This window comes from Salmo trutta, chromosome 3 (assembly GCF_901001165.1).
Source record: "Salmo trutta chromosome 3, fSalTru1.1, whole genome shotgun sequence".
In the NCBI taxonomy this organism is placed as follows: domain Eukaryota; kingdom Metazoa; phylum Chordata; class Actinopteri; order Salmoniformes; family Salmonidae; genus Salmo; species Salmo trutta.
Window position 1 is genome coordinate 34,218,358 of NC_042959.1, and position 14,759 is coordinate 34,233,116.

General features: G+C 42.7%; 1 protein-coding gene and 1 long non-coding RNA gene across 2 annotated transcripts in view; both read right to left on the minus strand.

Annotated features, from left to right (window-relative positions):
- Positions 1-6,342, minus strand: part of LOC115173823 (protein diaphanous homolog 1) — a 68,505-nt gene extending 62,163 nt beyond the window's left edge. The window contains exon 1 of the mRNA XM_029732265.1: positions 5,738-6,342. Coding sequence (XP_029588125.1) covers positions 5,738-5,842 — 105 coding nt within the window. The 5' untranslated portion in view covers positions 5,843-6,342. The remainder of the gene's footprint in view (positions 1-5,737) is intronic.
- Positions 6,343-8,293: 1,951 nt separating this feature from the next.
- On the minus strand, positions 8,294-10,263 carry LOC115173831 (uncharacterized). Its single transcript, XR_003871671.1, has 2 exons — positions 9,261-10,263; positions 8,294-9,018 (listed from the first exon to the last, which is right to left on the minus strand). It is a non-coding gene; the product is annotated as an uncharacterized LOC115173831 (long non-coding RNA).
- Between the last annotated feature and the right edge of the window lie 4,496 nt (positions 10,264-14,759).

Here is a 14,759-nt window from a genome sequence, read left to right on the forward strand (position 1 = left end):
TGGACTTCACACAGTTCGCAATGAGCCAGGCGGCCCAAACTGCTGCATATACCCTGACTGCTTGCACGGAACGCAAGAGAAGTGACACAATTTCCCTAGTTATAAGAAATTCATGTTAGCAGGCAATATTAACTAAATATGCAGGTTTAAAAATATATACTTGTGTAATGATTTTAAAAGAAAGGCATTAATGTTTATGGTTAGGTACATTGGTGCAACGAAAGTGCTTTTTTCGAAAAGGTGTAGTTAACTTGTGATTATGTTAAGATTGATTGTTTTTTTATAAAGATAAGTTTAATGCTAGCTAGCAACTTACCTTGGCTTCTTGCTGCCCTCGCGTAACAGGTAGTCAGCCTGCCACGCAGGCTCCTCGTGGAGTGCAATGTAAGGCAGGTGGTTAGAGCATTGGACTAGTAGGTTACAAAAACGAATCCCCGAGCTGACAAGGTAAAAATCTGTCGTTCTGCCCCTGAACAAGGCAGTTAACTCACCGTTCCTAGGCAGTCATTGAAAATAAGAATGTGTTCTTAACTGACTTGCCTAGTTAAAAAATATATAATAATAATTGTAAAAATAAAAAAATGAAATACAAAAATAAAAAAATAAAATCGACAAATCGGTGTCCAAAAATACCGATTGTTATGAAAACTTGAAATCGGCCCTAATTAAATCGGCCATTCCGATTAATCGGTCGACCTCTAATGGTTATTATATTGTGATCACTACAGCCTATGGATTTGGATTCTGCTTTAAAGCAAATATCTGCAGCATTAGTAAAGATGTGATCAATACATGTTGATTATTTAATTCCTGTGCTGTTTGTAACCACCTTGGTAGGTTGACTGACAACCTGATCCAGGTTGCAGCCACTGGTTACAGTTTTAAGTTTTTTCCTGAGTGGGCAGCTTGATGACAGCCAGACAATATTTAAAAACCACCCAGAAAACATACTTCTCTGTAGATATCACATATATTATCAAGCATTTCACACACATTATCCAGATACTTACTGTTAGCACTTGGTGGTCTATAGCAGCTTCCCACAAGAATGGGCTTTAGGTGAGGCAGATGAACCTGTAGCCATATTACTTCAACAGTATTTAACATTAGATCATCTCTAATCTTTACAGGAATGTGGTTCTGAATATAGACCACAACACCGCCTCCGTTGGCATTTCTGTCTTTTCGGTAGATGTTATAACCATGTATTAACACCAATGTCATCAAAGGAATTATCTAAGTGAGTTTCAGAGATAGAATATGAATGTCATCTGTTACAAGCAAGTTATTGACTTCATGGACCTTGATTCTTAGGCTACATATGTTAATATGGGCTATCTTTGGCACTTTTCTGGGTTGTGTGATTGTTTTTAATGCTTTACTGGGAAGCTTAGAGGTAGACTTACCCATGTTATTTACATTGGAGCTGATAGCGCAGGGTGAGCTGCAAAAAGTGGTCTTCCAACTATTGCACACCGCCTCAGTGCTAACAGTGTAACTCTGGTTTATAGGCTCATGATTACTGCTTACAATAGCTGTAGGGTAAACAGATGTATTCGGTGCAATTAGGGGTACATAAACTAAATTACTTACAGTGTTTGCCAATGCCCCTAAGATCATGTAGATTTGATGCAGCATTATGACAACTCATTGTCACAATGGTAGGGATTGACTGAGCTGGTCTTGGATCATTTACCAGTCATTGTTTCAACGCAGCCTTGAAATGCGTGGACAGGGTCCAGGAGCCAAGATGATTTGGATGGACTCTGTCATTCCTGTTGAGTATCTTCTGTTTCCAGAAGGTGTCAAAGTTATCAATAAAAGTGATTCCAGCAGAGCTACAATAATCTTTTAGCCAAATGTGTAATGCCAGCAGTCTGCTGAATCTTTCACACCCACGGCCCAACGATGGTACAGGACCTGAAATTATTGGCAGTTTTTTTGAGTCTTAATGCTAAAATCAGTTCTTTAAAATCAATTTTTAAATGTTCCGAGCTATCCCTCCTGATGTCATTTGACCCCACATGGACTACGATAGGGTCAGCTCCCGGCATCTGTGGTAGAACAGTCGAAAGCAGCCTTGTTATGTCCTGTACACGTGCTCCTGGGTAGCACAGGGTTTTTGCCTTGGGGGCCGAGATGTTTCTCACCATAGAGCTGCCTATGATGACAGCTGATGATGTTGAATGGGCCGGTCTCTCAGGCAGCCTCACGGTCTGCTGAGGCTGGGAGCTCCGAGGATTTGAACCCGAGGTAGAAGACACCGGAGAGGGAGACAGAGCCAAGGACAAAGACGCAGGTACCTCCGGATCCGATCTTGATTGGGAAGCCACCGTGGACAGAGGCGCCGGAACCTCTGGATCCAGGGTGGCAAAGCTGTTTCTGGTCTGTGTCAGTTCCGGGCTCAACATCTCCATGGAGACGCCTGTTGCCAGAGGACGCCTTCTTTGACTTCCACGGCGAGTGATGTACCTCCATGGTTGGTTTGTTGGGTCGAGATCAGCTCCGTTCTTTAGGGAAGGGGGAAACCCCTTCGGGGATGGAACCCTGCCTAGCACTGGCCAGTCGGCTGTGGAGAGCTGACACGGTGCCAAAACTTCCACCAGACCAGAGCGGCGTCCGGCTACTGGGGTGGAAGAAAAATAAAACGTAGGTGGGCGTGGGTTCCTTTGTGGAGATAAGAGAACCTTCCAGAAGGACAACCATCTCTGCAGCACTCCACCAATCAGGCCTTTACGGTAGAGCGGCCAAATGGAAGCCATTCCTCAATAAAAGGCACGACAGCCCGTTTGGAGTTTGCCAAAAGGCACCTAAAGGACTCTCAGACCATGAGAAACAAGATTCCCTGGTCTGATGAAACCAAGATTTAACTCTTTGGCCTGAATGCCAAGCGTCACATTTGGAGGAAACCTGGCACCATCCCTACAATGACGCATGGTGGTGGCAACATCATGCTGTGGGATGTTTTTCAGAGGCAGGGACTGGGGAAACTAGTCAGGATTGAGGGAAAGATGAACGGAGCAAAGTACAGAAAGATCCTTGATCAAAACCTGCTCCAGAGCACTCAGGACCTCAGACTGGGGCAAAGGTTCACCTTCAAACAGGACAACTACCCTAAGCACACAACCAACACAACCAAAAGTGGCTAAGGGACAAGTCTCTGAATGTCCTTGAGTGGCCAAGCCAGAGTCCGGACTTGAACCCGCTCGAACATCTCTGGAGAGACCTGAAAATAGCTGTGCAGCAACGCTCCCCATCCAACCTGACAGAGCTTAAGAGGATCTGCAGAGAAGAATGAGAGAAACTCCCCAAATACAGGTGTGCCAAGCTTGTTGCATCATACCCAAGAAGACAAAGCTGTAATCACTGCCAAAGGTGCTTCAAAAGTACTGAGTAAAGGGTCTGAATAGGTATGTAAAAAAAAAAAAGTATAATTTTATATATATATATATATATATATATATATATATATATATATATACACACATACATACATACATACATACATACATACATACATACATACATACATACACACACATACACACACATACACACACATACACACACACACACACACACACACACATACATTTTCAAAATGTAAAAAAAACTATTTCTTTGTCATTGAGTATTGTGTAGATTGAGGGATTTAAAAAAAAAAAAACAATTTCAGAATAACACTAATGTAACAAAATGTGGAAAAAGTCAAGGGGTCTGAATAATTTCCGAATGCACTCCATTTGCCCAGTTATAGCTCCTTTTTGGTCAGCAATGAAAATCCTGGAAAAGTCATGGTGTGTGCCAGTGTGCCGTTGCCAGAGGAGAGCTAGAGAAATTGCGCAGAAGGTAAAATAATGATATAGCATACAACAGACTAAATAGAGAACCATCTTCAGCCCTGCCAGAACATCCCACATTGTATAAAAAAAATACAAATATTAAAATAAAAAGGCTGACTTTGGTGTGTTTGAGCAGGGTTGGATCAAAAGCCTGCACACCAAGTATGGGGGGGGGGTTGACAGACCACGTGTAGCCTATCGTGCAGTATTTTACTTTGTGGAGGGTCAAGTGCCTTGCTCAATGCCACACAGCAGGAGATATACTACATGGGATCAGAGACCAGCAGCCTTCCATTGTCAACACCAGTGATAATAATATGTATTGTGTGAAGTAGTTCCTTGCATTCAGTCACCTTTTTTGCCAATGACAAGTAAAAAAAAAAAATTGTAAAAAAAAAACTCTGTCCCACTTGTCCAAGTGGCTAAAAAAGATCATGTCAAGCCCTGGACCTATATATTTAAAATGTGACTGCAACCACAGAGTACAACACACACACACACACACAGAGCAGACTGTCAAACCAGCAGTGTTTCCTTGGCATTGCTCACTTTGTGACTGACAGGCGACCATCCTATCAATAGATCGCTAGAATATGCATCTAGCGGGAGAGTGCTCGGCAGACTTTTTTTCTGACTTGAGAATTGTAAAAAAAAAAAAAAAAAAAAAAAAAGTAGCCTAGTTAATTTAAGTGGGAAAAGTACCTGGCTGAAAGGGTAGTGTCTAACCAGCTCTATAGCTGACGCTAGTGGAAAACACTAATCGCCAATGGTGATATAGCCTAGGCCTATATCAAGATAATGCAAACCAGATCACATAGCCTACACATGGAACCTGGCCAAATCATTCAAGTTGCAAACATCTGCTCTAGCGAGCATGGCAGGACGCCTGGGCTGAGAACATCTGTCACTGGCACCTTCAGAACGGGGAGAGTGAAGGGCTTTCTAGAGAGGGTGGAGGGGGGATTGGAGTCTTACAAAAGCATGTGATAGGGTGGGGAGCTGTGCTCATTGACCAGGTGTGTATTTGGGCCTCTATGGTTACCATTTGTCTGTGGAATATCAGTTTCCAACTGTTGCTAGAGGTTAAATGACACGTTACCCTCCATGATGACCCGCAATTACGGGTGACTCCCCGTGCTCTCTCTTCTAGATATCACACTGAATCACCCATTCTTGCCATGGGTACTAAATGGCTATGACGTCACTATCGCCATCCACGCGACTACTTCAAATCAGTGTGATGTACCACATGTCAGTGTTTTACTCTACGATGCAAAGTAGCATATTATTTAAATCCATTTCCCATTCATATTAGTTTATTTTATCATTGATATGTAAATGACATTTCTGAATACTAGCCCGCAAGGGAGACCATGCAAATTGTTTGCCTACGTGGGAAAGGAATTTATTCCATGTGTACTGTACTTTAAACTATAACTTTGCCCAGGTTCAATCCGGAGACAGCAACCTGTAGAAAACCCGAACCATCTCCAAAACAAACACTAGCTAGCTAACCTGCTACAGTTACTGTTGCCAAACCGCGAGTCAAGCCGTTTGCTACATTGTCAAACTCGTTGCAACACTTCAGAGTTTTAACATGAGGATAGCTAGCTAGTTACTTCCTCATTTTTTCACAAACCACGTAACGTTAACACGATTGACATTCGCCTTGCAGATTTCAGAGTAGTCCGAAAACACACCGAATGTTGTAAAATCACTGGCTGCAAATGAAATAAACAAACAGGTTTGTTAGGTAGATATCTAAGTGGTAACGTTCTGACAACTTCTGCCACTTGTTCTACCCAAAAGTAGCAACTCGGAGTTCCCAACTAACATTGAACAGGAGTGCATTATTAGTTAACTCACAATCAGTGAAATATTTAATGAATACGTACAAATTTCTTTTTGCCGTCTCCATCTTCATAGTTTTTCTTTTCTTTCTTGTCCTTCTTGCTTTTGGGAGCAGAGGCAGAGGCAGAATTGCCTGAATTAGGATCCATTGTGTAGAGATAATTTCCTCAAAAGGGAGAACAAAAATAAATCCACAAACACACCCGGTGATTTCCCGATTTTGCCTCGATACAAAGTTATCAAAAGTTGTCCTTTCCGACGAAAGAAAAAAGTATAGCTAAGTACCCTTGAGAACTGACTACAACTATTAGCAAATGGCTAGTTAACTGGTGCTAGATAACAACCCCAAACCCCTTTTCATCCGCCTTGGTTTGAAAAAGGAGGGAAATTCAAAGTACCCCCCAAACAGTGGAAAGGAAACGTATTGTAGCTACTCTTGACGACTCTTTGTTGTTGGAACAAACAAAACTTTACCATTACAACAAATGTTGTGCAATTTTCGTCGCAAGGAGAGTCGTCCGTAATCCCCCCCCAAAAACCATTGCGTGCCTCCCCGAGTGTCTGTGCGGTAGTGACTGATGGCTAATGTAATGCTAGCTAGCTAGGCTAAAACTCGGTACAAAAAAAAAAATACGGCTCTTCCTACTTCCACAAGTTTTTTTTCCTATTAGACAAGTTGTTCTTTGTTATATCACTGTTGACTCCATTATTACAGTCATCTGAAATTCGTGTCCATTACTGGAACAAGTTAACTTTCCCGAGTGACAACGTTCAAACCCTTCCACGGTAGGCTTCTTCCTGCCATAACAAGTTGGAACGGGTGGGGGAGGACCATGCGCACTAGAACTATTACCTGAGAGATATGACAGATGGATGGGTAGAAGGGCCTTAAATCATTCTTGTAAATTTGATCAATGTGAACCACAATCACATGTGAAGTAGAATGATGCAAAACAAATGAATAATCTCTTGCTTAATAAAAAGAGAAACATTAAGTGATTGAAATGTAGACTTGAGAAAAGTAGCCTATAATTTCAGAATACTCCCTCCGCTATATTTTTTGGGTCATATTTTACTCGGTCCAACAAAACTCCAGCTCAGCTCCAAAATAATTCACTATGACAAGATCCCTTTTAGAACACAACTATACACAACCACAGAACAAATCTACCAATTCATGTCACTGTGAGATGGTAAATACATTTCTCCTTATAAACTTGCTGATTTGATTCAGGTTGTAATTATTTTCCAATTTGATTTAGATTCAAGGAGAAAGACTAATCACCAGTGTTAGGCTACCCCTTAGTGGTTAATAAACGAATAACAGGCTCGTGGGAGGATGAGAACAATCCACACCTTTGTTGAATGTTGAATGTTTTATTTAATTTTTTTTATTCGGAATTTTAATCTTCAATAGCTGATGGAACGCTTGGTTTAAGAGCTTTTGAAGAATCAATGGTGTAGTTATTTTTTATTGAAAAAAAAATGTGTTGATTGTTCTCCATCCTAACTCGGACTATACACTGAGTGTACAAAACGTTAAGAAAACCTGCTCTTTCCATGACATAGACTGATCAAGGTGAATCCAGTTGAAAGCTATGATCCCTTATTGATGTCACTTGTTAAATCCACTTCAATCAGTGTATATGAAGGGTAGGAGACAAGTTAAATAAGGATTTTTAAGCATTGAGACCATTGAGACATGGATTGTGTATGTGTGCCATTCAGAGGGTGAAATGGGCAGGACAAAATATTTAAGTTCCTTTGAACGGGGTATGGTAGTAGGTATCAGGCGCACCAGTTTAAGTCTGTCAAGAACTGCAACGCTGCTGTATTTTTTACGCTAAACATTGTCCCCGAGTGTATCCCGGTTGAACGCTTTCGACACCTCGTAGAGTCCATGCCCCTACGAATTGAGGCTGTTCTGAGGGCAAAAGGGAGTGCAACTCAATACTAGGAAGGTGGTCCTAATGTTTGGTATACGCAGTGTATCATTTTTATAGTGATGGAACGTTTGGCTTAAGAGCTATTAAATAAGATATGAATGTTCTCCGAAATTGAAAAATGTTAAGGTGTTGATTGTTCGCCATCCTCCCCTGATTGAGAATATATCCTTTCCATAGTGGTGGTAGGCTTAGTTTATGAGTTATTGAAATCAGAATAATGAAAAATAAAAAATAAAGGTGTAGATTCAGAATATATCGTGTTCATGGCACTGCTTTGAATAAGAGCTATTGAAGATTGAAATCCGAATCTATTTTTCTTCTCTCACAAATTCCAGACCAAAAAGGTCTCCCCTGATTCAAAATATACAATTGTCAGTCATGGCATGCTTGGAAAACCAAATATCTAATATAAAACACATTTTACCTCGGTGTAAAACCAAAAGATAACCAATTTGGCTTGGGCGATTTATATCAGCGTTAAGCCATTCATTCCGCGAGAAATTACGCTCGTATATTGTGAGTGAAGGCTTAATTACAAAAAAAAGCTAAGAAAGCACGTGATCAGCAAGGATTGTAGTCATGAAACCTCGCTTTGTCTCTGGGACATTCAACTATCAATCCGTTTCATCCCATCACATTATCATCATCACCATATGTTGTTCATATATTTATCATATAGATTTAATCATGGTTTTACACAGGACAAGGAATGAAACATTAAGCGGCAGAATTACAGCACAGGCCTACACAAGAGCGCAAATCCATTACAGTGCAGTTATACAAAATGTTGTATATACAAACAAACATAAACATTTATATGCACATAATCACATTAGTCCAGTTTGGAACATGGTGCGTAATAGGCCTCTATCTCATTGTGCCAAATTAACACTTAACGGTTACGCACAGCGTTTGGACCATGCAGTTGGCAAAAATCGTAAATTCCTCCATGACTACATTCGATAACACAAGTTATCCAGTCCTGGTACAAACGTTACCACCCGATGGGGTAACGGGTTCTACTTGTAGGATGTCCGGGCCTCTCTGAGAGACCTATCGTATGGCATGGAGGCGAAAAAGGAGGTCCTCAGCTGACAGTTGATGAAGAAGACGATGAGCAGCACGAGCAGAAACAGAACCAGACAGATCACCACGTAGGTTGCCAGGTCTGGTTTGTTCATCTCTCCGCCCTCCCGCAGTCCACCCCTGTTATCCGTGGGCCTGAGCAGGCCCGCCATGCTCACCGAGCCGTTAGATGCGTTCACAGACCCAGACGCGTGCGTCTGATGGGCCAGCCCTAAGTCGAAGTCCGGTGCGTTGGTGGAATTCAGCAGGATTTGCCTCAACATGACTGCTTGCGTCACCCGGTCAACGTTCAACTGGGAAGGGGAGGAAAATACCAGATTTTAATCACAGACCAATATAACGATAGGCTACCATAACGTTCAACCATGCAAATGTAGACTATGTGAACAGTTCGCAAACGATCATGAGAACAACTCAATTTGGCTGTAGACCTGTGTGAAAGACAATGACGCACAAGGAAGAAATGGAGTGTGTCAAGAAGGCAAAGATAAGTGAGTGTTGAGTCAATAACACCCCGTACGACTCCGCTACTTACTTTGGTGTGTGCAGCGGAGAGTCTCCGCAGGTGAGGTGGAGATCCAGGGAAACAGTGCCCGCATTCCTCAGACTCTGACCGCTCTATCCAATCTCTCCCGGGGAGAACGCGCTCTGGAGAGGCAGTGTTGTTCTGGCACTAAATCCCCTGCGCCTACAGACCATATGTCCGTGAGTCACTAATTTAGCCGCAGAACTGAATTCGTATATCCTTGTATGTCGAAGTCACTAAAAATCACCAGCGGTTGTCTAGACTCGTTACCAGTGACGTAAACCGCCAGGAGCTTCTCCGGCGGTATAGTGTTGAGATCATGAGGACGGAACTAGCGATTTGAATACTCGGATTTCTTCGTTGAGATTTCTTACCGTAAACACCTAGCCTATCTGGACTGTAAGTTCACGTAATGTCGCTAAATGGTTCTACTTGGTATAGCCTAGTTGGTAAAGTTTCATAAGACCATCCTTATAAGCACGCAATTTATCTCGTCTGGCTGGTCCAAGTGGGTTCTTAAAGCGCGCTGTAACAAGTGGATTTATCGGGTCGAGCGCGGGCTGAGAGAGGGTAGACTGGTTCACCGCCGGTTCCTCCTCGCGCCCCGCGCACGTTCTTATATCCAGGAAAGGTCGACAAGTCTCGGTTTTGAGTGCCTTCAATTCCAACCGATCCCCCGACGGGAATATCGATCCAGACCCGAAGAGTGGGGTGGGGAGAGAGAAAATTGATAGAAGGTACAGAGATCCGTCTCCTCTCCGGTAGCGCGATCTCTTTCTCTCCAGGTCGTAGGCTATACAGCTTCCTCCCTGCCTCGGTTTGTGTGCTGTGGGGAGAGGATAGATTGGTTACCAAGAGAGGTAGAGGGCGAACGCTGGACGGGCTTCTCTGTTCGCTCGGGGTTGGTTAAGAGATGTCATTGGACAGGGACGAGTTAAAGTCAAGCGTGTCATGTGACGTCTAGTTCCCCCTCACTCTTTCCTTCTCTGGCGTTTTTCTCCCAACATGTCCTTCTTCATTTGTGAGAAGGTGAGTGAAACAATTGTTATGTCAGTGCGGAATCTCTCAGGGTGATAAAAACCAAGCAGGTTGTGAGGAAGGTGAGTGGGGGATGGACAGTTAAAGGAACAGCCCCAAACCAGTCCAGCAACTAGGCTACAAGCTGAATGTATTTATTTTACCCCTTGGGTGTAAATACAGCATGATGCAGTATGATGCAAGTAGGCTACAGTCTTGTGGTAGAGCCTGAACGTGTCATTTGCTCAGAGCTGGAGTGGATGAGTAATACCACCCTGATGTATCCCAGCTATAAGGGCGGAGATGTCAGTGTTATTTATATAAACACTATATATACAAAAATATGTGGACACCCCTTCAAATTAGTGGATTCGGCTATTTCAGCCACACCCGTTGCTGACAGTGTATAAAATCGAGCACTCAGCCACACAATCTTCATAGACAAACAATGGCAGTAGAATAGCCTTACTGAAGAGCTCAGTGACTTTCAATGTGGCACCGTCATAGGATGCCACCTTTCCAAAAAGTCAGTTCAGTCAATTCGTCATTCATTCTGCCTTGCTAGAACTGCCCTGGTCAACTGTAAGTGCTGTTATTGTGAAGTGGAAACGTCTAGGAGCAAGAACGGCTCAGCTGCAAAGTGGTAGGCCACACCGGCTCACAGAATGGGACCGATGAGGCGACTAGCGTGTAAAAATCATCTGTCCTCGGTTGCAACACTCACTACTGAGTTCCAAACTGCCTCTGGAAGCAACGTCATTACAAGAACTGTTCGTCGGGAGCCTCATGAAATGGGCTTCCATGGCCGAACAGCCGCACACAAGCCAATAGATTACCATGCGCAATGCCAAGTGTCGGCTGGAGGGGTGTAAAGCTTGCTGCCATTTGACTCTGGAGCAGTGGAAACACGTTCACTAGCGTGATGAATCACACTTCACTAATCTGGCAGTCTAACGGACGAATCTGGGTTTGGCGGATGCCAGGAGAAAGCTACCTGCCCCAATGCATAGTGCCAACTGTACAGTTTGGTGGAGGCGGAACAATGGTCTGGGTCTGTTTTTCATGGTTTGGGCTGGGTGCCTTAGTTCTAGTGAAGGGAAATCTTAACGCTACAGCATACAATGACATTCTAGATGATTCTGTGCTTCCAACTTTGTGGCAACATTTTTGGGAAGGTCCTTTCCTGTTTCAGCATGACAATGCCACTGTGCACAAAGCGAGGTCCATACAGAAATGGTTTGTTGAGATCGGTGTGGAAGAACTTGACTGGCCTGCACAGAGCCCTGACCTCAACCCCATCGAACACCTTTGGGATGAATTGGAACGCCGACTATGAGCCAGGCCTAATCGTCCAACATCAGTGCCCGACCTACCTAATGCTCTTATGGCTGAATGGAAGAAATTCCCTGCAGCAATGTTCCAACATCTAGTGGAAAGCCTTCTCAGAAGATTGGAGGCTGTTATAGCAGCAAAGGGCAGCCAAACTCCATATTAATGCCCATGATTTTGGAACGAGATGTAACGACGAGTATGGTGTCCACATATGTTTGGTCATGTAGTGTATATTCTGGGAAACTATAATCTGGTATGGAATGGACATTTGGAGATGGTGAGGCTCTATGGATCATAATAGCTGAATGCATGTACAAGCACCCCTATATAAGCCTACAAATCTTAAAGCTTCTTGCCAAAAGTGAGTGGATTGACACATGGTTTCTGAATTCCCAAAGTGCAAACAGAACGCAGTATGTCTGAAAATGGCTACATTGTCATAATAGCCTTGTGTGCCACGCTCATAGTTGTCACGCAGCTGGTAAATGACACCAGTATGATATTATTGTGTTTGGCTGCAGAGAACAACCATTCTCTATAACAACTGTGACAGCCTCCATCACTAACCCTCCCTAATACAAGGAGACTAATGGTTCTCTCTCTCTGTCTCTCTGTCTCTCTGTCTCTGTCTCTCTATGTCTCATCTCGTCTCTGCCTGACTGTCAGAATGGAAATCACACTCACCTGCTGTCAGTTTGGAGAATATGACAGAACGGGCATGAATACAGCACAGCCCCTGAAGAGAAACCACAAAGACCACAGCAGAACATTAGGCGTCAGTCTATTCTCTATTTTAGAATGAAAGGATATGATGACATTTGTCAGGAATATTCAGGTGAAGGTGACCATTGGGCCCATCATTATTATAGTAGGCATTTGGGTTGCGTATGATTAATACACCACTGCCTTAAAAGGTTGGCTGGCTGGTTCATATTCATGTGCACCTGTCGTGGTCGCAACAGGACGCATTGGCAAGGCAAGGACAGACTGACATGGTCCACTGATGGACACATGCACACACACACCTCATAAATATCTGCCAAGCGAGGAAAGATTAAAAAACATTTACCATTGCAGAACAGGAGTTTGATTTCATGTGCAATATGAAATCTTACAGTATTATATTTTTACTATCATAACAATATGATACAACAGAATCTATACAACTAGAAAATAGTACAAATAAATAAAAACCCTGTAATGAGTAGGTGTGTCAAAACTTTTAACTGGTACTGTGTTTATGTGTATATATATGTGTATATGTATATATACAGTTGAAGTCGGAAGTTTACATACACTTAGATTGAAGTCATTAAAGCACATTTTTCAACCACTCCACAAATTTCTTGTTAGCACACTATAGTTTTGGCAAGTCGGTTAGAACATCTACTTTGTGCATGACACAAGTATTTTTTCCAACAATTGTTTACAGACAGATAATTTCACTTATAATTCACTGTATCACAATTCCAGTGGGTCAGAAGTTTACATACACTAAGTTGACTGTGCCTTTAAACAGCTTGGAAAATTCCAGAAAATTATGTCATGGCTTTAGAAGCTTCTGGTAGGCTAATTGACATAATTTGAGTCAATTGAAGGTGTACCTGTGGATGTATTTCAAGGCCTACCTTCAAACTCAGTGCCTCTTTGCTTGACATCATGGGAAAATCAATAGAAATCAGCCAAGACCTCAGAAAAAAAATTGTAGACCTCCACAAGTCTGGTTCATCCTTGGGAGCAATTTCCAAATGCCTGAAGGTACCATGTTCATCTGTACAAACAATAGTACGAAAGTATAAACAACATGGGACCACGTAGCCGTCATACATCTCAGGAAGGAGACGCGTTCTGTCTCCTAGAGATGAACGTACTGTGGTGCGAAAAGTGCAAATCAATCTCAGAACAATAGCAAAGGAACTTGTGAAGATGCTTGAGGAAATAGGTACCAAAGTCTCTATAGCCACAGTAAAACAAGTCCTATATCGACATAACCTGAAAGGCCGCTAAGCAAGGAAGAAGCCACTGCTCCAAAACCGCCATAAAAAAGCCAGATTACGGTTTGCAACTGCACATGGGGACAAAGATCGTACTTTTTGGAGAAATGTTCTCTGGTCTGATGAAACAAAAATAGAACTGTTTGGCCATAATGACCATCGATATGTTTGGAGGAAAAGGGGGAAGCTTGCAAGCTGAAGAACACCATCCCAACCGCTTTGCTGCAGGAGGGACTGGTGCACCTCACAAAATAGATGGCATCATGAGTTAGGAAAATTATGTGGATATATTGAAGCAACATCTCAAGACATCAGTCAGGAAGTTAAAGCTTGGTCGGAAATGGGTCTTCCAAATGGACAATGACCCCAAGCATACTTCCAAAGTTGTGACAAAATGGCTTAAGGACAACAAAGTCAAGGTATTATGGCCATCACAAATCCCTGATCTCAATCCTATAGAAAATGTGTGGGCAGAACTGAAAAAGCGCGTGCGAGCAAGGAGTCCTACAAACCTGACTCAGTTACACCAGGAGGAATGGGACAAAATTCACCCAACTTATTGTGGGAAGCTTGTGGTATCATGTAGTAACCAAAAAAGTGTTAAAACCTCTACAGCACCGGTGGGCAATTCCAGTCCTCCAGGTCCTAATTGATGTCACTGATTTTGCCCCAGCTAACACACCTGACTCCAATCACCTATTCATGATCTTCAGTTTATAATGCAATTTGATTAATGAGCTGTGTTTGCTAGGGATGGAGAAAAAGTGTGACACCAATCAGGGCCTCGAGTTGCCCACCCCTGCTCTACAGGATCGGTGGGTCCCCCGCGGGACGGTTGAGCTAACGTAAACTAATGCGATTAGCATGAGGTTGTAAGTAACAAGAACATTTCCCAGGACATAGACATATCTGATATTGGCAGAAAGCTTAAATTCTTGTTAATCTAACTGCACTGTCCAATTTATGGAGGCTATTACAATGAAAGAATACCATGCTATTGTTGGAGGAGGGTGTACAGTTATGAACTTGAAAATGTATTAATAAACCAATTAGACAGATTTGGGCAGTCTTGATACATAATTTTGAATAGAAATGCAATGGCTCATTGGATCAGTGTTTTTTCTTTGTATTATCCTTTGACAGATCTAATCTAATTCTCCGACAT